The sequence below is a fragment of the Chiloscyllium plagiosum genome, unplaced genomic scaffold (genome assembly GCF_037043375.1).
Source record: "Chiloscyllium plagiosum isolate Xiang-an unplaced genomic scaffold, Cpla_swu_hap1 HiC_scaffold_17, whole genome shotgun sequence".
In the NCBI taxonomy this organism is placed as follows: Eukaryota; Metazoa; Chordata; class Chondrichthyes; order Orectolobiformes; family Hemiscylliidae; genus Chiloscyllium; species Chiloscyllium plagiosum.
The window spans coordinates 56,138,157-56,165,812 of record NW_028270155.1 but is presented as its reverse complement, the minus strand read 5'-3'; the positions used below and the strand labels follow the sequence as shown (position 1 = coordinate 56,165,812).

The window sequence follows — 27,656 nt, the reverse complement described above, 5'->3', positions numbered from 1 at the left end:
AACTATGCCAGTCCTTTCATGGGCTCAATGTTTCTGGTCATTGTGGATGCCCATTCAAAGTGGTTCAATGAGCATAAAGTCCTTGTGGCAAACTCTGGGAAGACCGTTGAGAAGCTATGAACATCATTTGCGATACACTGATTCTGGGAAGTATTGGTCACTGACGATGGGATGTCATTTACCAGCAGGGAATTTGAGTGTTTCCTGAAGTCAAAAACCATTTGGTACAAAAGGACAGCTCCATGCTATCGTCCAGTGGTCTGGTGGAAAGAGCATTCCAAATATTGAAGGTTGGCTTGAAGAAGCAGCCTGCAGCGTCGCTTGATACCAAATTGTCCTGGTTCCAGGTTGATTACAACAGGGATGGCTCCAAAAGAGTTGCTGATAGGGAGAAGACTCCACACCAGGTTAAACCTGATATTCCTGGGGGGGTGTGAAATGGCAGCAGGGATGCCAATGCCAGCCACAAGTCATCTCTAAGCAAGAGAAACAATTTAATTTGGAGGACAATGTTTGGTGTTGGAACCATGGCAATGGACCTGAATGAGTCCAAGGGAGGTGGTCGCGAAGTCAGGTGCTGTGACTTGCTAAGTTCAGGTAGGTGAGGCGGTGCTGAACAAGTGTGTGGATCACCTGAAAGCTGTTAATTTGCAAACAGGTCAGGAGCAAAACACACCTGGCCACTCACAACATCCAGAAGGTCTTTGAGAAGCTGGAGGTTCTCCCACTCGTCTAGTGTCAAGGATCAAGATGGATGCATTCTTGATACTGTTGCTACTGAAAGAAGGGGAAACCTTCCTGAGAAGCTCCGGATGCAAGAGACTGGCTACGGTCCAGTACATGCTGCCTGTGTCAGAGTTGAATCAGACCTGGGGTGAAAACGTCACAGAAAAAAAACAAGAGAAAGACTAGGCCTACATCCCTGGACTTGGTGGGAAGGGATGTAGTGATTGGAACCAGGTCGACTTTCTTGATTGAGGTCCTTGATTCGGGTTGTTAACCCAGGCCAATCAGGAAGCCCTGGCCGACCAAAATAAACTGGGACTAAAGCGGTGCTGGGGAGTCATTCAGTATGCAGGGCGACCGAAGGCTGGAAGGCTAGCCAATGACGGTCTGGTCAGTATGTGGTTTGGACAAGTGTCAGGTGTTGTTTTTGGCTATATTATGATTTATAGATTGCTTTCCTTTGTACCTGGGTGCAGGTAAAGTGTTTGGAATTGTATACAGAGGAACCTCAATTATCCAAAGGACACGGGTGGGGAGTATTTTGTTCAGTTAATTGAATTTTGGATTATCGAATGCCGGATAACATGGTTTAGCCAAGCATCGGGATCTTGCGGGATAATGTGAAATTAGGATAATCGAGTGCCGGATAATTGAGGTTCCTCTGTATTGTGGGCTTCAGCCTGCTGTAAACTTTGCCTTTAGGGGGCTGAGATGGACTTTTTTTTCTGGGTTTCTGTCATTGTGGTACCTTTTTAAGAGGACAGTGACTTTTGTGAATATCCTGCATGTGTTTTATGTAGTGATTGTCTTGTGAAATTTCGGGCACCTTACCATGGTGTCCCTATTTCTCTTGTGCATTGTTATTATTGTATTTTGTGAAACTACGAATAAAATAAATAAGTATATAAACAGGGAATTTAGAATCTCCTCCATTCAAGGGACTGACTCTGAGCTGGCTGGCCACAGCCAGTTTGTTATTGTTATTTTTTGAGGACTGATTTCTTGGCTGGCTACATGGTCAGTGCACACTCTTCCATTTTAGTTCTGATTAGAAAACAGCTGGGGTTTCTTACTTCACCGGCTGGTTGTAGTCTGTGTGTTACTCTTTTGTTTTATTTTGAGTAAAGGACTATACTGATTGTGTGGCAAGGCTCAGCCCTTGCACTCTGGTTTTTAGTGTCTGCACTTTCTTCTTTGCATGTGTTTTCACTTTTTGGTGTTTTGGATTGAGCCCCTGTGAGTCAACTGAACCTTTCCAGATGAACTGTTCCTCTGTGCATAAGCCTGGGCCTCTGTGAGTGGACTGGGCCTCTGTAAAGACTGAACACATGTGTGACGCTGTGAGGTGAGCATACTGGAATGGACTGAGCCTGTACCTTTACAATGAACTGTATTCCTGTGAGTGGGCCTGATCTTCTGTGGATTGGCCAGGCTTCTGTGGAGACTGAACACCTGTGTGTGCTCTGTGCATTTGCTGCCTTCAGGAGTGGATTCTGCAAATTGGAGTGGATTCTGCCTGCGGGCGTGGCCTCTGCCTGGGTGCTGGGAATCTCTATTGTGACGATTTTATAAATTCTGTTACTCTCTGTGGGTCTTATTATTGATTGTGTTAAGGGTTTTTGTGTGTGTAGTTGGAGGTTAGAAGGTTGGCTGGAGATGGTGAGCTGCTGGGGGCTCAATAGTCCTCGGCCAGCCCATGTGATGGAAGGCAGGATACGTGCCAGTTAGTGTGCAGGGTGTCCCAAGTTGAAGTGGGCTAGTCGGTGGGTGGGGCAGCCAGGAGCTGGAAAGTCGATACTGACCAGAGGGAACGCAGTTTGGAGTGGGGAGGATCTGTTAGTGTGCAGGGTGGCTGGGTCCAGGCAGCTGACCGTGTGCTCTTAGGAAAGCTGGCCAGGGGAGGGGCAGCCAGTACACGAGCTAGCTGGGGCCAGAGGGTCAATAACCGGCTTGGATGAAAGCCTGTCAGTACGTGGGGTAGATGGAGCCAAGTAACTGACAGCGTGCTCAAGGAAAGTCCATATAGGGCAGTCAGTACGTGGACAGGCTAAGCCAGGCAGCCGATGGCAGCTCGTAGGAAGGCCAACCGGGGGAGGACAAGTCAGTATGCAGTCTGGAGCCAGCCAGCTGAAGTGGCCAGGTGCTGAAAGGCCAACAGCCAGCCTGCAACAATGCATGTCAAGGGTGTTTTGGTTAGTACGTGGGATGACTGGGAGTCGGGAGGCCGACAACCAGGCCAGAGGAAAGTTGGCCTGGGAGAATTAGTCAGTAGGCAGAGCAGCTGGAGACAGGAAGTCCGACAGTCTGCTTGTAGGAAAGTGGCCCAGGATGGTCTGGTCAGAACACTGGGTGACTGGAAGCTGGGTGGTTGACAATATCAGCCCGGAAAAAAGCGGGCCTGGGAAGGTTCTGTCAGTATGCAGGTTGGTTGAAGATTGTCCTGCAGGAAGGCTAGCCAAGGACTGTCTGATCAGTACATAGTGTGGACCAGTGTCAGATGTGTACGGTACACGGGGACAGGAGGGTGACTGAGGGAGTTGAGTTATGTAATCAGTGGTTTTTATTGTTGAATGTTGTTTTCGGTTATACTGTGTTTATAGACTGTGTTTTCCTTTTATGCCTGGGTGCAAGCGATGTGTAAAGTGTTTGCAATTGTATATTGTGGGCTGCAGCCTGCTGTAAACTGTGTCCTTAGGGGCTGCAAGGACTTTTTTTTTTCTGGATTTCTGTCATTGTGGTCCTTTTAAGAGGACAGTGACTTGTGTGAAAATTCTGCATATGTTTTATATAGTGTTGTTTGATTTGAGGGATTTCGGACACTTTATGGTTGTATCCCAATTTCTTTTGTATATTGTTATTGTTGATTTGTATTTTGTGTAACTATCTGAATAAAAGAAAGATATACATGGAGAATTTAGTATCTCATCAGTTCAGGGGACTGACTTCGAGCTGGCTGGCTGTTATTCTTTTTTGAGAACTGATTTCTTAGGTGGCTACATGGTCAGTGTATACTGTTCCATTTTAGTTCTCATTGGGGAATTGCTTTTTTTTAACCTCAGTGGCCAGTTGCTGCCTTTGTGTTATATTTTGAGAAAAGGACTGTGCTGATTTTACGGCAGGGCTTAGCCCTTGCACTCTTTTTTTGTGTCTGTACTTTCTGTTTTGCATGTGTTTTCACTTTTTTTAAAAAGAGAGAAAAAAGTATAAATGGGGGAGTTAGAATCTCCTAAGTTCAGTGGAATGACTGCAAGCTGGCTGGCCGCAGCAAGTGTACTGTGTACAAATAAAGGGTGACTTGGTGACGGGATACCAGCCTCTGTGTAGTTATTTCATCTACTCATCCAAATTTTGTATCATCTGTGAACTTTGTAATCCTGTATATCTAAGTCCAGACATAAATGTATGTCCAAAAGATTAGTAGTCCTAATATTGACCACTGGGGATACTGCTGTATTTACTGACTGCTTGTCCATTCTTATGAACTGTTCTCTGGCAAATTCCGCATATGCGAGGAAGATTGCAATCAGCCTTGTTCCGTTCAACAACTCTGTTTTGTCTGGACGAGGTGACTTTTTGAGTACTTCCAACCTTTCAAATGGTGCCTCTTTATTTCTTTCCCCTATCCAGTATTGTTACTATATCCTTTGGGCCATTGACAAGTACTATTCTGTACTGAATTCAGATTAAAAAGTACCTCAGACATATCCTCTCCCTCCCAAATCTCAAATGGCTTACTTTCATGTTCATTCACAGTGCCTTCAATTTTCCTCCTTATGGAACAGATCTTGCATGTCATCTCCAGTGTCAATAAAGAACCTTTTTTATCCATTTTCTATTCAGATACAAGACCATTGATAATGCAGTCTTACAGTCGCATAAACTCCAAAACCCACTTCAGTAATGTCACTGTTTTGTTTTTGACTATCATTTTGCTATTTTTATTTTTAGCAGACCTTTAGATTTATGTTGGGTCCTAATCTATTCACTGGTACTCCCTTTTTCTGTTTTGTCCCCTTAATTTTTTTTCAAGTATTCAGTTTGGTTCTCTATCACGAACCTTACATTTGTTACAAACCTCTCATTGTTTCTGTTTACTCCATCTTTAATCATCCAGGGAATTCAAGTATTTGGGACTCTGTTTTTCCCTCTCAGGGATGTGTTTACTTCGCACCTGATGCATCTTCTTTTTGAAGGTTTCCCATTGTTCAGTTAGTGTTTTGCCTACCAGTGTTTGATTCTAATCCTCATGGGTCTAAGTCTTGTCAACACTCTGAACTTCGCCCCTCAAGTGTTTTTCTGCTTTTCTTTTTGTCCTTCTCCCTCACCTGAAGGATCTACCTTTTGTCTTTTCTGTCTATCCTATCTGAAACTTTTCTAACCTGTCCAAAGTGCTTGAGTTTGTCTTCACTTCCCAAATCCAGGCCCTTTAATTTGCTCCACCTTTGGATTTCTCCATTTGAATTTCAATCCTTGTACATGCTGAAACAGACCCTATTAGACTGTGACCATGATAGATGATCTGTTGTCCTCCTCCTCGACCTCTCTGCAGTCTTGACAGAACTGACCGCATGCATCAGTCTTTTGCTTAATCCAGCTTGGTTTGACTGTCTTCACCTTATTTACTTTTTCCAGTCATAGCCAGTGATTCAACTGGAGTAGATGCTCTGCACTTTTATTAGTTAGAACATTTCCTATGAATCTGTCCCCAGATCCCTTCAACCTCTCATCTATAACTATCCTTTGATGACAACATGAATACACACAACTTTTGGTTCCATATGCTGATGAACTAGTTCTACATCATCTCCATATCTCTTACCCTGTTGCTTATCTAACATTAAGTACTCGTAGGATAGAAATTAACTCTAGCTAAATATTGGAAAAGCAAAGCCAGTTGACATATTTCTCACCACAAGTTCTGTTCTCTAAACATCAGCTCACCTCTCCCTTTGGGAACTGAGAAATTGAACTAGACCTTGATGCTGTTGTTGACAGCAGGATGACATTCAGATCTTACATTTGCATTGCCAACACTGCTCTACTTTGAGCTCTATAATATTGTCCAACTCTGTCAATCTGATACTGAAACACTCATCCATACATTTTTACCTCTCAACTTGACTGTTCCAATGCTCTTCTGACCACCTTTTCATCTTCAATCCAACAGAACTTTGTCCTAAACTCCGCTTGTCATTTACCACTTGCCCCAAGTCCATTATTGCTCCACTGCTCACTGGCTTGGATTTATTCCCTAGCTAATAATACCTCAATTATAAAATTCTTGTCCCTCTTTTCAAATCCATTTGTGGTCTTTCTCTCCCTATCTCTATCACCTCTTACATTTCTACAAGCTTTTGGAAGTGCTGTTTCTCCAATATTGACCTCTTGAGCATCTCTGGTTTTAATAATGTAGCCAGAAATATAACACATTTTGTACACTTTTCACTACTCCTGTACCCCTGCACTTGTGCACACGTGACAATAAAACCTAAATCCAAAATCCATTAGGTTCTCTTTACGCCAAATCTGTTTATTACTGCTAATCTTTGTACCATGTGCCAACTTCCATGCCTTCAAATCAGCGCCTTTTTTTTATTATGTTGCATGTCATGTGTACTCCAAACCTGCGCTTCACATCTACCCACTGTTTGATCCCAAGAGAAGGAAAATAATTACCCAGGCTCAGTTCCCCTACCCACAAGATAGAATTTCAAGTTTGAGTGAGGGAACACTAGCTTGACTCTCTTTTTGGAAGAATATCTAGGACTGGCTCACCATAAACCCTATTACAAAGAAGGAACTCTAGTAGAAGTAAGGGTACCTTTACACTATATCTTGCTTTGCCTTATTGATCTGACTGGGTTCTTCCCTCATTTCTCCAGCACACTCTCCACTTATTTCCATTGTCTTTTAACATTAAACGTCCTGACCATTCCACTTGGTCTTGATGTTAAAGGTTTTGGTTATATTGTAAAATTTGAAAACACAAAAGACCAAAGTATGAATTTGAAATGAAGACAAATATTGTGGTTTGTGGATAACCCCAAAATGCTGATGAACTAGTTCTACCTCATCTCCATATCTCTTATCCTGTTGCTTATCTAACATTAAGTACAGGTAGGATAGAAATTAACTCTGGCTAAATATTGGAAAACCAAAGCCCATTGACATATTTCTCACCACAAGAAAAGGGAATAGATAGGTTAAGTGAACAGGCAAAAACTTAGCAGATGGAATCTATGTGGGAAAATGTGAGGTTGTGCACTTTGACAGGAAGAATATTATTTAAATGGGGAAAGACTTCAGAAAGCTACAGCATAGACACATTTGGGAGTCCTCATGTATAAATCACAGAAAGCTAACATTTTCAAGTTATAGGGAAGGCAAATGGAATGTTGCCCTTTATTCCTAAGGGAATGGAGTATAAACACAGAAGTCTTACTAGAATTGTACAAGGTACTAGTTGGACCACACCCAAAATATGAACAGTTTTGGTTGCCTTGTCAAAGGAAAGATGTACCGGCATCAGAAACAGTCCAGGGAAGAACCACTATGTTGATCTTGGGTATGGAAGGACTGTCTCATGAGGAGGAGTTGAATAGATTGGGGCCTGTAGTCATTGAAGTTTAGGAAAACGAGATGACCTTTTGAAATGTGTACGATTTCTAGGGTACTTGGCTGGATAAATTAAGAGACAGGTTATTTTCCCTTGTAGGAGAGTCTGGGACCAGAGGATATAATCTTAGAGTAAGGAGACATCTATTTAGAACAGATGAGGAGGAATTTCTTGTGAGGGTAGTGAAGCTGTGGAATTCTTTACTATAGAGAGCTGTGGCAATCTGTTGTTAAATTTATCTTTGCTTTCAATATGCTTTTAATCAATAAGGGAATTGAGAATTTGGGGAAAGGCAAGAAAGTAGAGTTGAGGATTCAGATCAGCTGTGAATTCACTGAATGGTGGAGTTGATGCAATGGTGGAATTGTCTACTTCAGCTCCCATGTCTTATGTCTTGCGTGTATGTCCAAATAATCCTGTGCACTAACTCCACTTACGACTATGCTTTGTATTGACTCTCCATGTGCGCACCCAGACAGGGTAGACTTAGTTTATTTTCTCGTAAAACAAAATAAGATAGCATTGATCACTCTGATGTCTTTCTTTGTGATAATATTTCTCTATACAATTTCCCTACTATACATTCTAGTTCCTACCTCATGTCAAATTCCCACTCCCACTGAACCAAGTAATTTTTGCTCAGTCTTAACTGCGTCGGTCCTCAATCCAACCACATTGCACAATCTCTCGCAGTTCCGAGCATGTTCCTTAACTCATTTCAGCTTCCTGTTTAATCCCCTCTAAATTGCCCCACATTCATTATAGACCGTGATTCCACACAAATATATGGGCCCAGATTTTAAGGCTGCTAATAAAATGACTATACTGATCACTGAATTTCAGTAAACTGCATAAAAGTCAAATGACCTCAGATGTGGATTTCACCTTCCGCAAAATGGGGTCTGGGTCTAACACCAAGTTATGATGACTTCTGGGCATCCAGCAATAGTGCTATCCTCAGCAAGGCAAGCAGCCAGTATTTTTGCAAAACACTAGCCAGGAAAATGCACTGATTAAATTTACATAGAACATAGTTATGATTGGGGATTAATGTAGAGGTTAACACTCATAAACATTTCTTTAAAAAAATAAATATTTTGATAAAAAGATGTGTAATTTTTAATTATGGAGAAAGTTGATATTCCATAAACATAAAATTAGTTTCTCTTCACTGGGCCAGAGATGTTTTACAGCAATAATTATGAACAAAGGGTGTCAGTGAAAACTCCATTTGCAGTTCATTCAACAAGATATATCCCCTCTAAATTGCCCCACATTCATTATAGACTGTGATTCCACACAAATACATGGGCCCAGAAACTAAAATCAGGAAGGAATGGTTGAGCTCAACCGGTGCAGTGACTCCTGATTGTTTCTGCACTCGTTGAGCTCAACAGCACATACTCCGGAGTAGCATTGAATCACTGAAGCACCTTCTGGATTTCAGCCTTTTTCCTGTCTATGTGCAGACTCTAGAATGAGCTATCAGAAGAGTAATGATGTCTAATGCTAACAGTTTTACAATGATCAGTAAATGTGGACCATCTTTGTTATCCAATTCCTGCCCAGTCACATCATTTTCACTCACCTGCCCTGAATCCAACCATCACCTGTTAATTCTAACTATTCCATTTCAACCTCACTGTTTTCTTCAATGCTCCTTAAATTGTACAATGCGTCATCAATAGTATGTTGTCTATTAATCATCATTGCATCCTTAAGTTATTCCTTCTCCTGTATCACTTCCAGTAATTTAATTTCAAGTCTTATTCTTTTGATGCTCAGCAGCAACAGGCAAAGGATTTTGGAAATATAGTTTGGCCCTATCCCCTGAGCTGCATTTTCTGATACTGCATGATTTTTGTTTTCTCTCTCATCAAGGAGTATTTAAGCTTCTCCTTGTATTTGATATGTTGTTTCCAAATGTTTGACACTTCTGCAATCTTCTATAACTCTATGCTCCATGTCCAGCCCCCTTTCCAACCTGACTACTAACCAGCAAATAGTACTCAAATCCTCTCTGCTTTCAGTGGCACCTAAGTTTTCAAAGTGCTGTGAGCATTTACAATTTATGCTGACTCAATCGTAACCATTGATAATGTTTTAAACTGTGTCTTTAATAGTTGTAGAATGAACAATGAATTTAAATTGCAGAACATATTTAATTTTCCCTCTGGCATAGAACTAGTATCATCTCTTTTCTAACCTGTTAAGCACTGTGACTACTTTAGGCAATTTTTCTGCCAAAGTTTGCATAGAGTCTACAGAGCTCCAGTCTGATAAGAGTTTGCATACATTTAAAAAGATATTTCTCCCTTCTACCTTCACTAACCTTTTTCAGTCTAGCTCCACTAATTTATTTTATGCATTTCTAAGACCAGAAAAAGACATGATGAAGAGTCAGAAAGTCCCTATAGCAGGCCATTTGGCCCATCAAGTAAACACTGAACCTCTGAGGAGCATCCCACCCAGACTGCCCCCATCTCTGTAACCCTGCATTTCCCATGGCTAATCCACTTAGCTTGCACATCCCTGGACACTATGGGCAATTTAACGTAGCCACTCCACCTAACCTGCACATCTTTGGACTGTGGGAGGAAACCAGAGAACCCGGAGAAAACTATATATTTATACGCAATATATACACAAACTCTACACAGACAGTTGCCCAAGGGTGGAATTGAACCCAGGTTCCTGGTGCTGTGAGGCAGCAGTGCTAACCACTGAGCCATCATGACACCCAAAGTGTAGTGATAAAAAATACAAATAGACCACAATATGTTCCAGGAATAGGTCCTAAACTCTTAACTTACTGTGGCAATAGCCATAAATGATCCACTGATACTAGAAGACTTGCACATTGAATATCTGACCAATAAACATTGCTGTCACGCTGTAGCTAATCTCTGACAATATGGAGTACGACTGAGTATTGCATGTGTATCAGTATTTCACCAGATTGTTTACTTGACATTCATTTATTGAACTCTGTAGTGTCCACGATATTTTGGTTAAAATACAGTAGTTGACTTGAATGAAATCCCCAAAGTTTGGAAAAAAAACCTAGATTTCATTTGTGTCATCATAGTGATCAACTTTTGGCAATTCTTTGATACTCTTGTATAATTTATTTCTTTGATTATAGAGGACAGTTGCCCTCAGCGCCAGCTCTGCGGAGGTAATCAAGCTGCAACAGAACGCATGATCCAATTTGGGCGAGAGTTGCAAGCCTTGAGTGAACAGCTTTGCCGTGAATATGGAAAGAATACTACACACAAGAAAATGTTACAGGTATTGCATATGCTTTTAATTACTTTGGAAGTCATACCAAAGGGCCCCATTGTAAACCCTCTGACTGTTAAAATAAAAAGACGTAAATATGACCTGGATTAGGCGGTCAGTCTCGAGAGCCTGCCCCACCATACTACAAGATCAAGGTTGATCTACCCTAGTAGAAAGTGAGGACTGTAGATCAGAGTTAAGAATGTGGTGCAGGAAAAGCCCAGCAGATCAGGGAGCATCCGAGGAGCAGGAGAATCGAAGTTTTGGGCATTAGCCCTTCATCAGGAAAAGGATCTACCCTAGGCCTGAACTCCTTTTTGTGTCAGCTCCTCACAGCCCTTAAATTTTCACTATTTCAAAATATATCTAGCTCCACTTCAAATATCTAGCCTCCTTGACTGTCTGGGATGGAGAATTCCAGACATTCACTGTCTTATAGAGAAGGAATTATTTTCTATCTCTGTTTTAAATAAATGTTCCCATTATTCTATAACTATGTCCCTAATTAGAGATTCCCTGATGAGTGGAAACATCTCAACGTTTAACTAAAAGAAAGTGAGAACTGCAGATGCTGGAAAGTTAGTTGAAAAGTGTGGCATGGGAAAAGTGCAGCAGGTTGGGCAGCATCTGAGGAGCAGGAGAGTCGATGTTTTGGGCTTAAGCCCTTCATCAGGATTGGAAATTAATTTTGATGAAGGGCTTATGCCTGAAATATCAACTCGGCTGCTGCCTGACCTGCTCTGTTTCTCAAGCGCCACACTTTTCAACTGAACATTTATCTGGTCAAGCAGGAATCTTGTGTTTGAGTAAGATCACTCTTCATTGTCCATACTGTAATGAATAAGGCCGAACCTGATTAGCTGTTCTTGATGAGGCAGCACCTTGATTCCAGGAATCAGCCTAGTGAGCCTCTTTTGATCTGCCTCCAATGCCAGGTATTCTTTTTAAAATTCAGAGACAAAACTCGACGTAACATAATAGGCCTGAAATGCCATAATCATCTCTACTGTTGTAACAAGACTTCGTAGTACTTTGAAATACTTTGCACTTTCCATCTTTTACAAGACACCAAAGTTTAAAACTTCAGTTAAATTTGCCAGTTTGTTTTTAGATATTTTTAGAAACTAAGCCCAATCTACTTTTATGTTTTGACTGTTTTACCATGGAGAATTATCAATGACTCAATACACTGATATTATCTAGCGGCAGGACTCGCCACAAAGAGTGTCTGTTCATGTGTCACTGACATCATTCTATTCTGTGTACAGTGACGCTGTCATCAGCGCAAACACTGCTGATGAGGGGTCAGCGAGATAGAAGCTGGATTTTCAGTGACAACAAGACATAGGCCGGTATTGAGATGGGTTAGGGTAGATTTACATTGAGAACAAAGGTGAGGGAGGCCTGCAATCTGGCAAGCGATAACCACCTTATCTCTTGCCAGATTGTGAGAGAAAGATTGGCAGAGAATTGGGAGCCTGGAGGAGAGTAAGACAAAAAGTGAGGCAGCTAGGATAAAATAAACTTTATTAATTCTGTGTTACGGACTACTTTATTTTATACTCAGGCAGCACTATCCTTGGCCAATATTTACTTCCCATCACTTGAGAGTTTGCTTGCTTGCTTCTGTTTGTGCCACCTAGAGGTGGCATTCATAACAAACTCAGCCATTTTGCTACAGGACTTGAAAGAGGGTTGCATTTAAATATTACTTAAATTGCATTCACACACACTCGGAGAAAAGTATTTGACTAAGTGATTAAAATGTTAAAGAGCTAGACTTTACAATATTTGGAAGAAAAATTCAAATAGTAAGCCTTTTGTTAGCATGCCTCTAGACCTGATTAAACATCTCATTGTATTGATAGATTGCTTGTTGGGAACCAGGTAGGGTGTTGTCTGGCAAAAAACCTTCTTTCCTGGTTCTGAATGTCAGAGATAAGAAAAAGGCCAAAAATGCTCTCTGGCAAACAAGCTTTTTGGCCTGACAAACTACAATGGCGAGTTACTGTTAAATTTGTTTGTTTAAAATGCAGAATGATTATTTTATATAAATCAAGTAAGACAAGTCACTAATGGTGGAATATTTAAATGTTAACATTGTTTTCTTTCACAAAGATAAGTTACACAGATGAACTAAATGAGTATAATTGTAACTATTACTCAATATGTTCAGTTGCTGTAATATTAAAGCAGGTTAGCTATTTATCATAGAGTCATAAAGATATACAGCATGGAAACAGACCCTTCAGTCCAACACATCCACGCCGACCAGATATCCCAACCCAATCTAGTCCCACCTGCCAGCACCCAGCTCTTATCCCTCCAAACCTTTCCTGTTCATATACCCATCCAGATGGCTTTTAAATGTTGCAATTGTATTAGCCTCCACCACTTTCTCTGGCAGCTCATTCCACACACATACCACCCTCTGCATAAAAGAGTTGCCCCTTAGGTCTCTTTTATATCTTTCCCCTCTCACCCTAATACTATGCCCCCTCATTCTGGACTCCCCCACTCCAGGGAAAAGAATTTGTCTATTTATCCTATCCATGCCCCTCATGATTTTGTAAACCTCTTTAAGGTCACCCCTCAGCCTCTGACATTCAAATCCTCCAACCCTGGCAACATCCTTGAAAATCTTTCCGATAGGAAGGAGACCAGAATTGCACACAATATTCCAGAAGTGCCCTAACCAATGTCCTGTACAGCCGCAACATGACCTCCCACCTCCTGTATTCAATACTCTGACCTATAAAGGAAAGCATACCAAACGCCTTCTTCACTATCCTATCTACCTGCGACTCCACTTTCAAGGAGCTATGAACCTGCACTCCAAGGTCTCTTTGTTCAGCAGCACTCCCTTGGACCTTACTATTAAGTGCTAAGATTACTTTCCCAAAATGCAGCACTTCACATTTATCTAAATTAAACTCCATCTGCCATTTCTCAGCCCATTAGCCCCATCTGATCAAGATCCTGTTGTAATCCAAAGTAACCTTCTTCACTGTCCACTACACCTCCAATTTTGGTGTCATCTGCAAACTTACCTGTACCACTTATGCTCACATCCAAATCATTTATATAAATGACGAAAACTAGTGGACCCAGCACCGATCCTTGCGGCACTCCACTGGTCACAGGCCTCCAGTCTGAAAAACAACCCTCCACCACCACCACCCTTTTGTTCTACCTTTGAGCCAGTTCTGTATCCAAATGGCTAGTTCTCCCTGTATTCCATGAGATCTAACCTGGCCAACCAGTATCCTGTTATCATTATAAGGAACAGGAGTACATCATTCAGCCCCTTGAGCCTGCTCCACCATTCAATAGGAGCATAGCTGATCCAACATTCCTCATTCCTGAAGAAGGGCTCATGCCCGAAAGGTCGATTCTCCTCCTCCTCGGATGCTGCCTGACCTGCTGCGCTTTTCCAGCAACACATTTTCAGCTCTGATCTCCAGCATCTGCAGTCCTCACTCCTCCAACATTCCTCATGTCCGCTTTCCTTAAGAGTTATCCCTCTAACCCTTGATTCTTCTCGTGATCAAAACTCTATTTCAGCCTCAAACATAAACATGGTTTCTGTGGCAAGGAGTTCCAAATACTCAATCTTCAGCACAGAAATTCCTCAGTCTTCAACTGGTACCCCTTTGAGATTATGCCCATTGGTCCTAGACAGTGCCATGATGGGAAACGTCCTCTCGGTATTCACCCTATCAAGCCCCTTAAGAATTTCCTGTTTCAATGAGATCACCTCTCATTCTTCTAAACTCCAGTAAGTAGAGTCCATGCGTGTTCAGCCTTTGCTCAGAAAACAATCCCTCCATACTCTGGGATCATCTTAATCAACGTTTGCTGACTGTCTCCCATGAAATAATATTTCCTTAAATAACAGGACCAAAACTGCTCACAGTACTCCAGAATATGGTCTCCCCAGCATTGCATACCAGTTACAGTGAGAGTCCCCTACATTCATACTCTCAACAGTCTTGAAAGGAGGACCAACAAAGCCTTCCCAATTATTTGTATCTTGGCCTTGTATTTTAAGTTATGCTATCATATACATCTCTCCAGCCTTTACAAAGGCAGTCTAAGAAAACACAAGATAAAGTCGGATATGAATCATTAAGTTACTTTATTTCAGCATGAGGAACATACAGACCAGTTGTTACAATTGGATTTGACTTAATTGAATTAGCGTAAGTGGTTTTCATATAATAGCAGAAAATAATAAACAAGCTATGTCTACCTATATTTGTGGACTATCTTGCTTGACCTGAACAAAATAACTTCTAATTGCCCATCTACGTTGCAACCTTTAAGAGTTTGGTAATTTTTTTTTAAATGGCTCTCTTCTGATCATTATTGAGGATGTTCCTGGCTCTGCACCTTGAACCAGGAACATCCAACACAATAAGTATAGGTGCTGAGATAGAGTGATAATATTGTTAGGTTTTTGTTTTATTTTTGAACCTGTAAATACAGTTTACTTTGAAACACCAAAATTTTAAATTTTTCCAGATCCTTTTTAGCAAAAAATTAAAAGTTCTCAAAAGCTGGTACCACCTTATATCAGTTGGATCATGTGATGTACTTATTTATAGAATTTATTGTCATGTATACTTTTATGAGAAAAATACAATGAAAGGTACTATAAGTTGCCCTACCATGGCATCTATATTAAAAACAGAAGTCATTAGTAATTTCATAGGTAACAATAAAAAAAATTTAAGACAAAAGTTCATCAAAGTCCATTTAACGGCTCCTGGTCTCAGACTTCTGCATAAGAGCATTGTCACAAAGAGATGAGGAAAGAGCATCGCTCAATTCACTGACTATTTTACCTTTTAACATTGCAGTGTGGAGCTACCAATAAAAATAGTCTCAAATGAAGAACACGTTTGACGATGCTTGAGAGCAGGTTTTCTGTTGCTTGTGATGGAGATATATACATTTGAGAAGTAGCAGGTAAAAGTTAATTAGGAAAGGAGGAAGGCTGAGGGTGACGAACTTTGTTTTCATTGTAGCTAAGAGATAATTTGTTTTAATCTATCTTATCCAGGATGCATTTAGCCTGCTAGCATACTCTGATCCTTGGAACTGTCCAGTTGGTCAGCAGCTTGATCCTATCCAGAGAGAACCTATCTGCGCTGCCCTTAATAGTGCTATATTAGGTAAGCAACAAAGAAAATAAGACAAAAATATCTTGTGTAGCTTTGCATCCTTATTGAATCATGATTTGGAGATGCTGGTGTTGGACTGGGGTGTACAACAATCTGGGGTGTTAAAAATCACACAACACCAGGTTATAGTCTAACAGGTTTAATTGGAAGTATTAGCTTTCGGCGCGCTGCTCCTTCATCAGCTGGTTGTGGAGTACACAATTGTAAGACACAGAATTTATAGCAAAGGTTTACAGTGTGATGTAACTGAAATTATACATTGAAAAATACCTTGATTGTTTGTTAAGTCTCTCATCTGTTAGAGTGACCATGTTAGTTTCACTTCTTTCATATGTAAGTCACAAAACCTTTTTTAAAAATTACGCTCTCAGGTTAACTTTAACAAGTTGTGTCAGCCCACATAATATGTTGAAAGTGTTAAGCCTGTGTGTTGTTGTCTGTACCATACTGTTTAGACTGATTCTAATCTAAAAAATTAGTTAAGATAGTCTTACATGGATTCATGCAGTTTTTGAGAAAAGTACATTGTAACTCTGCAAGTACAAATTCACCCCACAAATGTGTGTGTCTGGGGTGGGGGGTTGAGAGTGTCTGAGAGAGAGAGTATATGTGTATGTGAGAGTGTAAAGGGCTCTGAGTCTGAGAGGGTGCATGTGTGAGTGGGAGTGTGTGTGTCTGTAGGAGTTTGAGTGTGTGTGTGTATAGTGCAATAGTGGTCACCTGTAATGTGACACGAACCCAAGGTCCCGTTTGAGACCCTCCTTATGGGTACCGAACTTAGCTGTCAGCCTCTGCTTGGCCACTTTTTGCTGCTGTCTGTCCCAAAGTCTGCCTTGGAGGATGGTCACCCGAAGATCTGTGGTCGAATGTCCTGGAGTGCTGAAGTGTTCTCCAACTGGGAGGGAGCACTCCTGTCTGTTGATGGTTGTGCGGTGCCCATTCATCCGTTGCCATAACCTCTGCTCAGTTTCACCAACGTACTTGCCAGGTATGGTACATTGGTGAAACTGTGCAGAGGCAACGGCAACTGAACTGAACACTTCAGCGCTCCAGGACACTCGACCTCGGATCTTCGGGTGACCATCCTCAAATGCGAACTTCGGGATAGGCAGCAGCGAAAAGTGGCTAAGCAGAGGCTGATAGCTAAGTTTGGTACCCATAGGGAGCGCTTCAACCGGGACCTTGGGTTCGTGTCACACTACAGGTGATCACCATTGCACTATACGCACGCACATACGCACTCCTATACACATGCAGACACACACACTCTCACACTCTCATATGCACCCTCTCACAGACTTAGACCCCTTTACACACACGTACACATACGCACACACACACACACACACACACACACACGTACACTCTCTCTCACAGACACTCTCAAACCCCCATCCCAGACAGACAGACACACACACAAAAATACATTTGTGGGGTGAATTTACTTGCAGAGTTACATTGTACTTTGCTCAAAAACTGCATGAATCCATGTAAGACTCTGATTTTAATCTAAAAGATTAGTTACCAGTCTAAACAGTATGGTACAGACAACAGCAACAGGGGGCTTAACACCTTCAACATATTATCTGGGCTGACACCAATTGTTAAAGTTAACCTGAGAACGTAAATTTTAAAAAAGGTTTTGTGATTTACATATGAAAGAAGTGAGGAAAAAGTGAGGTCTGCAGATGCTGGAGATCAAAGTTGAAACTTTATTGCTGGAACAGCACAGCAGGTCAGGCAGCATCCAGGGAACAGGAGATTCGACGTTTCGGGCACAGGCCCTTCTTCAGGAAAGAAGTGAAACTAACATGTTCACTCTAACAAGCAATCCAGGTATTTTTCAATATATAATTTCAGTTACATCACACTGTAAACTTTTGCTGTAAGTTCTGTGTCTTACAATTATGTACTCCACAACTACATGATGAAGGATCAGCACTCTGAAAGCTAGTGCTTCCAGTTAAACCTGTTGAACTCTAACCTGGTGTTGTGTGATTTTTAACTTATTAAGTCATGGTTGTGGTAGAAATTAGGTTCACTTCAGGGAGCAATGTCCCACACCACAAAGGAAGACTGAAAGGTGGTTCATGAATTTAAAAAAAAAGAAACTGTTGGAGAAACTGAGGAGGTCTGGCAGCATTTGCGGAGTGAGCAAAACAGAGTTAATGTTTCGGGTTCAAAGGTTGTTCTTTGGAATACTTCCAAATGGGGTTATTGGACCTGAAACGTTAACTCAGTTTCTCTCTCCACAGATGCGACCAGACCTACTGAGTTTCTCTAGCTTTTTCTGTTTTTATTTCAGATTTCCAGCATTTACACTATTTTGTTTTTATCTGAAAGATGTTACAACTTGGTGTTGACTCAAGCTGTTTCTCACAACTCCGCTAGTCTTGTGTAACATGTTATGCCTCTTACATATGTAAATCAGGTGCTAAATGCCTGTTTTAGGACTCCTCTGCCCTACGAAATTACATGTCAGTGAGTAGCTGTTTTGCTTCTGTTGGAATTCTTGGTCTCTCTTGTGATCCCCATAAAGTAAGAGTTTTTGTTTTTGAGAAAGTTATAAAATTAAGTCCTGTGATTCCTTCCAATGAGCCCAGATCCCTTTGTCATTCCAATCAATGAAATAATTGATTACATCAGCTATTTTAGTTAATTACATGATAAGTGTCTGGCCAGGGCCCAAAACTTCCTGCCCTGTTCGGATATTCCATTTAAACAGCAGTTGGTGCCTTGGATTTACATCACATTTGAAAATCCTTAAGTCTGATATTGCAGCTGCAGTCCCTCAGAGGGAAATTGTTGTTGAATATTATTTCTGACATTTGCCAAGCACTCTTCAAATCTCCATATTGAATTGGGTGAATGAATCAAAATAAAAATTTATTCTATTGTCACTAAATGATATCAGACCTGACCTGGCCTTGTGACATGTCCCACTCTTGTTTGGGGTATTGGTTTCCTCTTCTTGGTAAGCTCAACCTCTATACTAAGCTATGCATACACTAACTACCTGTTCTAAAAATGCTATCTGGAGAATGGGGAAGCAGTTTTCTCATGTAGAATCCAATGGATATGAGACTAAAGTCAGTTGCTGTGATCTGTGTTGATGCCCAGAACACCAGGTAAAATATTTATCTCAATGTAATAAAATCTTAGGTAATCTGATTCTCTCCTGAATTGAGTACACGTGTTGGGAGGAGGAAAGAGCAATTTAAAACGCATTACCTTAAATGGGATGAAGTGAAAATTGTGATCTGTAGAGTTTGTTGGACTGTTGTGCTTATCATAGTATGAGGTAAACCTGTTTTTGTTCTTTCTCACAAAGAATCTCAGAATCTGCCAAAGCAGCCTCCGTTGATGCTTGCACTGGGCCAGGCTTCCGAATGCCTCCGACTGATGGCACGTGCAGGGGTTGGATCCTGCTCATTTGCCAGAGTGGACGACTATTTGCACTAACTGCTGTGGCAATGGAAAGACCTCAAATACTGCCCCTCACCTCCTGTTCAAGATGTACAACAATCCCTCCCCTCTTCTTGAAGACCATCGCACTGCCCACCAGACGGGTGCTGACCATTCTCCTTTCTTGCCAGCATCCTTGTTACATTTTATCAGGTTACATGACTGAATGCATTGCATTGAAAGAAATCATGGGTGCAGTAATGCACAGTACAAACGTAGCATATTTCTCATTTTTTTTAGTCACTGAGTCACCAGTATTTAGCCCTGGAGGTCTTGTCCTATGCTAGCCTCTATTGTTTACTGGTTATCATTAGGGCTGTAACAAAACTCATGTATTTTGAAGCTTTAAGCATTTACATTATTTAACAAGGCTGAAAAACATCTTGGTTTTGTAGCAGCATTACCTGATGCAGTTTTATTCTCCAGCATTAATAAGTGCTTCAAGTCCAGTCCCCACTTCCTTTAGCAAAAACTCATTGACACTCAAAAGCTTTGGTATGTACTGTTGCAGCCTTGAATTTTCGCTTTATTTCATCCAATCCTTTGCAAAAAAAAATACAATTATTGGTTTGTTACAGCCCCAGTAATCAACCACGTTTGGTTTACATGACCGTGTTCTACCTGTGTATATTTGTGTGGAACAATGCTGCTCATCATCACTTTTTGGTTTTGCTTTCCTGCCTTCAGCCCCTAGTTGCACAGCCATAGCTTCCACTTGTTTCTTACTGGAGGTTTAATTCAAAACCTGCATGTCAGAGAGTTCTGAGCAGCCTCCTACTTTTGAGCTCTGTTCCTATCGCATTGTCCTCCACCAGGCCTTCCTTTTCAATAACAGTGCCACCAATTCTCTAGGTCATTTGTCAGTAACAAATAGTGTTAGGGTTGGGAGGGAGATAATGGTAGCCGGTATAATGTGAGTACAAAGCTAATAAACTTTCTAGGAGCCAAGGAAACTAAGGCAAAGGCCATATCGGCAGTTGAAATATATATCTCTTCAGCTTTACTACACAACATCCTTCGTTGGAAGGATTTATTAAATGTTTTCATATAATGCCTCTGGGAAATTTAGTTGATTAGTGACTGGTTTCGTTGGTACCTGATTATCACAACACTGATTGTTCAATTAATAACATTATAGTTGTAAGCTGGAAATTTACAATCAGCTCTGGATGGGGAGGTGGCAGGTTGAGGTGGGGGTGGGGAGCTACTCTGAAAATTTGCAAGCTCTTATCATCTCAATCAATCAATTAGTCATGCCTGCCCAATTAGCCCCACCTAAAAGCTACATGAACAAAATCACAAGATTTCTACAGCAATATAAGTCACCAGAGAAATATTATAATGACAGAACACCAGACACAAGCCAAGAGACTTAATATGCTGGAGATTCATGTGGCTGCTTAGAATGTCATAAAACAGCAATCTAACTATTTGGAATTCATCAGTTCTATATGTAATTATACAGAAAGCAAAATGATTGCTAATTGGACAATAAGCACTGACCATGAATCAAACCGATTGAGGAGTTATTCTAAATAGTAGCCTGTAAGTCTGAATAGGAACTGGACTGTGTAACTGCTTCATTGTGAACTACATCGTGGAATTGTTCACTTAGCAAGTTTGGATTGACATGTTGACTTTTAATTGTTTTTTTCTTAAAGAGCAAATTGGGATGATGGGCATTTGGGTTGTAATAGTTTTACGAAAATATTACCATTACCACCTCTTGTAAACTTATTTCGTATTGGTGCTATTCTAAATCAGATTCACTGTGTCTTCTCTCAGCATTTGATGCTAAATTCAGTTCCTTTGTCCCTGATTTAAATTAGATATGGTTTCCAGAGAATTTCAAAGAGGAAGCGTGCATGTGTCTGAATCAGCACACATTCAGACCTGTGCATTGTGGACATGATCATATAACACTGTTTGAAAAAAATGTGAGGTTTTAATGCCTGTGGAATTGCATGATCCTATGTTAATTTACTTGCCATCTTGTTGTTGACTTGCCTGAGAGCCTGTAGCAATGCTTTGCTTTCAGATGGAATGAGGGAGCCAAATGACAAAATGTAGTGATTGCAAGAAAGGATCATGTTCCTGAACACAATCTCAGTGGAAGATGGAACCACTTCTTGGCAATACTTGAAAATAAAATATGAAGGATAATGGGCAACCTATGCAAGACCACTAACACATAGGAACAATTGCCATTTTAAGGTTCAGTTAATACAGTACTTTCCATTTTCAAGAGTTTTTGTCAATATGGACAATAAAATGTCGTCTTAGACCAATTAGACTTTTAAAAGCCCCTCTTCAAATAAATTAATAATGAATTGTAGAATGGATTATTGGTTTAAAAACACATTTTCCTCAGCTTGAGTAAAGTTGTCATTTGTAGCCAACACATTGCTTGTAACCAGTAATAATTTCTTAAAATATTACCAATCCATTGTTTATATATTTTTTTCTCCTATAATTCCCTTCCCATTCTCTCAATGCTGTGGGCATTGTTCGCCACCAGGGAGACCAGACAGCTTTCACAGGTCTCTGCATATTCCACAATAATTTGCTACAGGGAGGTACACAGGACTGATCTGGTATGACCTCCACTCTGCTCAGCCAGTTCTTAAAGTTTGTAAAGTATGGAGTGCAGCATGTGACTGCCCATTGCTCTGCTCAATTGTGTAGTATTTGGGGAAAAATCTAATATGTATTTAATGTTTACTGAGAACTTCAGTTATTGAATTTGATTGGGAATTTCATGTTAATATTTAAGCACTTGTGCAATCCATAATGTTAAAGAAATAGACTGTCGTAGTTACCAAATCCCTGTTAATACAGTGATGCTAAATTTCTGCTCGTTGAGTTATCAGAAACCAGATGTTTCTTGTCATCCAAACATGCCACACACTTCACCTACATAGCTGGGATAATTTAACCACTATGGTTGTTTTTTTGTGCCACTGATTTCCTGATGAGGCCCCCTTGTTGCCTTTGTCAAAAGGATTTAAACACTGATGCCTTCAGTGTAACTTTGATTGCCTGACTGAAAATGTGACAGAATCCACCAAGTGTGACTGTGGCTAATAATTATTGAAACATAGCAATGCTCCTCCACTAAACTAAGGCACATTTTCCCCACTGAAGCGAGAATTGATCTTGAGGGAATGAAATTGGGTCAGTGATGTGTGAAGGAAAATCCACTGAAGTTGTTTTCTGCATCCATGGAAATTACCGGCCAGTCCCTGACTGGGCCTGATTTTATCTGGAGTCTGGCGTAAGGGAAGTGATGCAATAAATCGCTCGCCTGCAATTACTATAATTTTATAGCCTAATACAAAAGGAATGAAGTTCCTGATACCTTCCGAACTTCGCAAAAATGCTATCAGCTAGTTGTCTTAGGGAAAACCAATCAGTTTTTAATGATGGTCTCTGCCACTGTGCAGTTCTGAATGATAAGTGTAAGTGGAGTGTGAGTCACATGAAACGATTTGAGGTTTGAGTTGCATTTGACATTTTTATTTTCAGAATGATCTGACTATACCAATCTTAATTTTAGCTTTTGATAAGATTTGTGGGGAATTTGGAGCTCTCATAAGTTCACCCTTCATCTTTTGGAAGCTTCTACTGTTTAAATATATAAGTCAATATTGATTTTGGCTGTTAGACTTAGCTTAAAGTCAATGCCTTCCTTGTACTTGGATTTGACAGGGGATTAATGAAAAGGGAGTTATATGGAATTGATCTGCAATCTGATTTTTTTTTTAAAATTAAATGACAATTGTTCATCTATCATAAGTGAAGTAGATGTATATCATTTGATATGATTTCATTAAGAGCATCATGCAGAAGACATTCTTTGTAGAGTTCCCTCTTCTGCTACAGTACATTCAGTGATGTCACAGTGAAGCAATTTGTGCATTATCCACTTTTTCCCCACTGGAGGGAAAGGGATTTTCACGTTTGTTTACACTAATTGCTGAAGTATAAAACTTAAGTGTTAATTGTAGACTAAATTACGCCAAATCATTTGCAACTGTTGACCTTTTAAGGGATTTAGTAAGTTCCAATTGCTGGATAGCCTAGTATTACTGAAAGATAATGACTTAGATAAGCAAACAGGTAATAAAGGACTTCTGTCTATAGGTTGTGGGATGTTTCATTTAAGGTCATGCTTAATCTGATAATCAGTCCAATTTAATAGAACACTGCAGTTATTTTAATATGATTTTAATATAAATTTAATCAGAGTAATATCTGACCACACTCTCTTTCAGATTTTTTTTGGTTACAGATTAGTTCAGTCATTTCGCCTACAAACCATGTCAATAAATTAAAATGTATAAAGGTTATGCTTGAAAAGATCAGCAATTTAGTTCTTTAAGAAGATAAATAAATATTCGGAAAGGGAGTGTCATGTTTATAGAGTGTGGTCCAATAATGATTGCTAACTAACCCCAGCTGATACTACAGTATTTTAGCCACAGATGAAATAGAAAATGGTTGTACACTCAAGACAAGTACATATACCTTGTGTATATTTACTTAGCATCTACTACCGTTCAGTAACCCAAGGAGTAACAAAGCAATCACATCAACCAAAAAAACTTGCACATTTAGCTTTTTGTTTAGCCTTTTTAGCAACAACTGCACAGTGCATGTGCCACCTGTCTGAACGTGGGAATCATATGCCCCGCTGAATATAAATGGAATTCATTTAGCAAATCAGAATGTTCGATTGGCCAGATATGACAACGGTTGGACAATAATGATGTAGTAAAAGAAACATTTTTTTGCAATTACCCTGTTTTGTTCATCAGGCTCTCTCATGATTTTTTTGACTGTATTCCCATCCTTTTGAAAATACATTGAATCAGAAATAGGGAAACGCTTGGTCAGTTTGTGATGCTGGATAGCTTATGGTCTGGTGATAACCTGCAAATTGACATTACAATAGAATGCCCCTTTTTGGACATCCAGCTAGACATTGGTGGTCTTGAAATTGCATACTGACGTACAATTGGAGAATACTTCTTAAAGATTATACTGGGCTTTCAAATAAATATTTCTCTTCTGACTGGCTGCTAATGACCTTTTTTAATATATAGTGTCAGTGCAACCGCCAAACCAGACGTAATTGCTAAACTCTACTTAGCTTCCTCTTTCCCTCTCCTCCTGCTTCCCATCCCCAGTAATATCAGTGAAAAGAAATTAAATAGCAAACCAATGGCATTTAACTGTCCAGAACATTGTTGGCAAATTAATAACCTTGAAAAGCCTAGACAAAAGGAACATTGTATTTAGCAACATGAACCTGTATTCAGTATTGTGTATTTACAAATAATTGAAAGACCAGCAATAGCTATGTTGGATATAGTGCAACTGGTTACATTTACAACCCAGTTGTTACTGTAAGCTGGAAAACTGTATTGTGTACTAGGTAAGTGTGAATGAGCGTGGAGGCATCATAGTATATGATGAACTATGACAACTTTGTAAACCCATGTATTTTCCTTTCTCATTTGTTTTAACTATCTACCAATTAGTAATGAGGTTGGTGATGTCACCTTAATGAGACAATCTAAAATTTAATTGAAATTAAAGTTTCTAATTTTGTTTTCTAGCACTCAGCATTGGAAACAATGCTTCAAATTTGTACATTGTCTCACAAATTTTTATGACTGCAGTTGTGTGCCATTTTGACTTTTCTTTCTAGCTGTATGTTTTCAATCCCTCTGTCCCCATGCAGCTACGTTTTTTGCTGATTCGGGAGATAGTTTACAAACTCTGACAAGTTGAAAAAAGTGGTACAATTTACCTCCTATCTTCTCTTTCTGCTAAATTTCCCAAATGAGTTCTGATTCTGGATGTAACCAAACAGTAATTCAGAAAGAGAAGCACGCTGTAATTTAACAGTAATTTACATTTGCACTCTCACAAAACCCTGAGGTTAATGCTTTTGAGTTTGTACCAGGCACTTTGAAATATGGGAACAGGAGGTCTCATTTTTCCTGATGTTATGAAGTGTACTGAAGCATGGCTTTGATTTTTTTTTTGTGTGCGCTCTTTTCCCTTGGTTGGGCTCTGCAAAACTAATGCTGATTTTTTTTTATTTTTTTTAGAATAAAACAATACAAATTGTGTGACACTATTTAAAAATTTAAAAGTTCTGTTAATCTAGTAATTCTAGTTTTGTGTACTTAACTGCTCAGCTTGAAACTATAGTCATTTTGTTTAACGGAAGGGAAGGGTGATAATAAAATTTTAAATTCTGTATACAATATAAAATGTATACATTGTAATTTAATGATTTTCTTTTGTTGCTCCAAACTCAGGTATGATGCATACAATTACAGCATGGAATGTGAAGCAAGTTATTTCATTTTACCAACACAATACTCATGAACTAATTTCTGCTCCATGCTCAATATCAGTTTAGATTTGTTATGAATTCAATAAATGAACACATGAGTTGTGCACAAGTACAATGGTTGTTCAGTTTGAGCATAGTAAGTATTTGTGAAGCAAAATTACCCAGTACGAGCATGAACATTTGAGAAACTTTTAAAACAAAAGTAAAACTCAAAAAAAAATGTACTAGAGATATGTTAAAACAAAATGTATTCTGTTGTATTTTGACAGAATTATTTTTATTAAAATACACAGTCATGTGCTAAATTGCTGTTGAATTTTTTTAATAACTTCTGCCCATAGGTTGTTTGCAGCTGTTTATGTGCACTTTTTCATTGTTACAATTTTAGCCTATAAATAGCAAATTAGCAGCAGATTGCCAGTTTTGTTTAAATGAACATGCACAGCAATCAGTGAAGATAGTCAAAAGTTTGGTTAAAATGCTTTTACTTTTCGAATCCAGATCCAAATCTAGAATGAATGTTGGGCTATATTTTTCCTTGCTGTTCAGCACAGGTTCCCAAAGAAGTGTGGATCTTCAATCAACTGTGCTGAGTTTCATGATTCTTTCATTTAGTTTAATTTTTGATGCAGATTTTGTGTAAAACAAAATTTGAGAAGTTATTCATTACCTTTCATTTGAAGGAGTAATTTGATCATTACTCCTTTGACAGTGAATGTAAACTTTCAATGCAATTTTCATGTTTAGTTGCTATGGAAGGTTTGAAAAAAGATGACCTTTTTTCACTGAAGCAGATGGGATTAAAAGATGAGGGTGATGTGCAGAGTAATCTAAATGAGGTTTTCAGAATAATGAAAGATTTCGAAATGGTCAATAGTGGAATTGTTTTCACTTGGTGTACATAAGGTAGCAAATATGTAAATCGTAAGGTTGTCAGTAAAATAACAAAAGGGAGAAACTGAGAGAACTTTTTCAACTGCTGATCATGACATCAGGACTAGGCTAGGTGATCAAACAGTTTCAAAAGAATAATAGGATAACTATTAAAGATGTAATGGATTTAATTGTGTTGTCAGAACTGATGTGCAGTACTTTTGAGGGGTTTGAGATTTTAAAAATTATATCTTAACTATCTTCTGCTTCTCACTCTTGCGATTTCAGAATAATTAGACAGCTGTTTAGAGAGGAAATTGAGCTTCAGTAGTGAATTTAGATAGTATTGTGTGAAGCACAGTTTAATTCCCTAGGATATTTATCTTACATATCTGGGTAACATTTTGGCTGATTTTGCTCATGAATCTGCAGCTGAAGGAATGGACACACATTAGTCAAGCATTTAAATGATCGACTAACAATTTCTGGTTGGTTCAGATCAGTCAGGACAATGATGATGTATTTAAATAGAGCATTAGCAGTTACGTTATCAGTTTGCAAGTACTGCTTATTGTCTCTTATTGAAAAGGAAAGGAGGTGAATGGAAGATAAAGAGCATGGAAAAGCTAAACTAGAATTGTTTTTATAAATGTTACAATGGTAATGTATTTGCTGTCCTCCTGATGTGGTGAAGCATGTAGAATTCAAATTACACTACTGCGAAAAGAACTTTTCCTATTTGCAATGTGTTGAGATTTTAGATTAGATTAGATTACTTACAGTGTGGAAACAGGCCCTTCGGCCCAACAAGTCCACACCGACCCTCCAAAGAGCAACCCACCCAGACCCATTCCTCTACATTTACCCCTTCACCTAATACTACGGGCAATTCAGCATGGCCAATTCACCTAACCTGCACATTTTTTGGATTGTGGGAGGAAACCGGAACACATTAGGTCTAAAGATTTTTACTGTGTTCCTGACACATTAGTAGGGGAAGCTCACTCCAGTACTTAAGAGAATTAGCTAGGTGCTATACCAATGAAGTATTGAAGCAATATTGCATGCTGCCAGTGCCATCTTTCATAGGCAAGGGTTAAATCAAGGTTCCATTTGGCTGTTTTAAATGGTATTTTCA

At 39.6% G+C, this 27,656-nt stretch overlaps 1 protein-coding gene across 2 annotated transcripts in view; it reads left to right on the top strand.

Moving 5' to 3' along the window:
• ranbp10 (RAN binding protein 10) overlaps positions 1-26,862 on the top strand; it is a 164,709-nt gene extending 137,847 nt beyond the window's left edge. The window contains exons 12-14 of one of the 2 annotated variants that reach the window (XM_043707073.2): positions 10,488-10,633; positions 15,690-15,801; positions 19,142-26,862. In XM_043707073.2, the coding sequence (XP_043563008.1) occupies positions 10,488-10,633; positions 15,690-15,801; positions 19,142-19,272 (389 nt within the window). In that variant the 3' untranslated portion in view covers positions 19,273-26,862. The remainder of the gene's footprint in view (positions 1-10,487; positions 10,634-15,689; positions 15,802-19,141) is intronic. The other variant, XM_043707074.2, reaches the window with a different exon arrangement.
• The last annotated feature ends 794 nt before the right edge of the window (positions 26,863-27,656 follow it).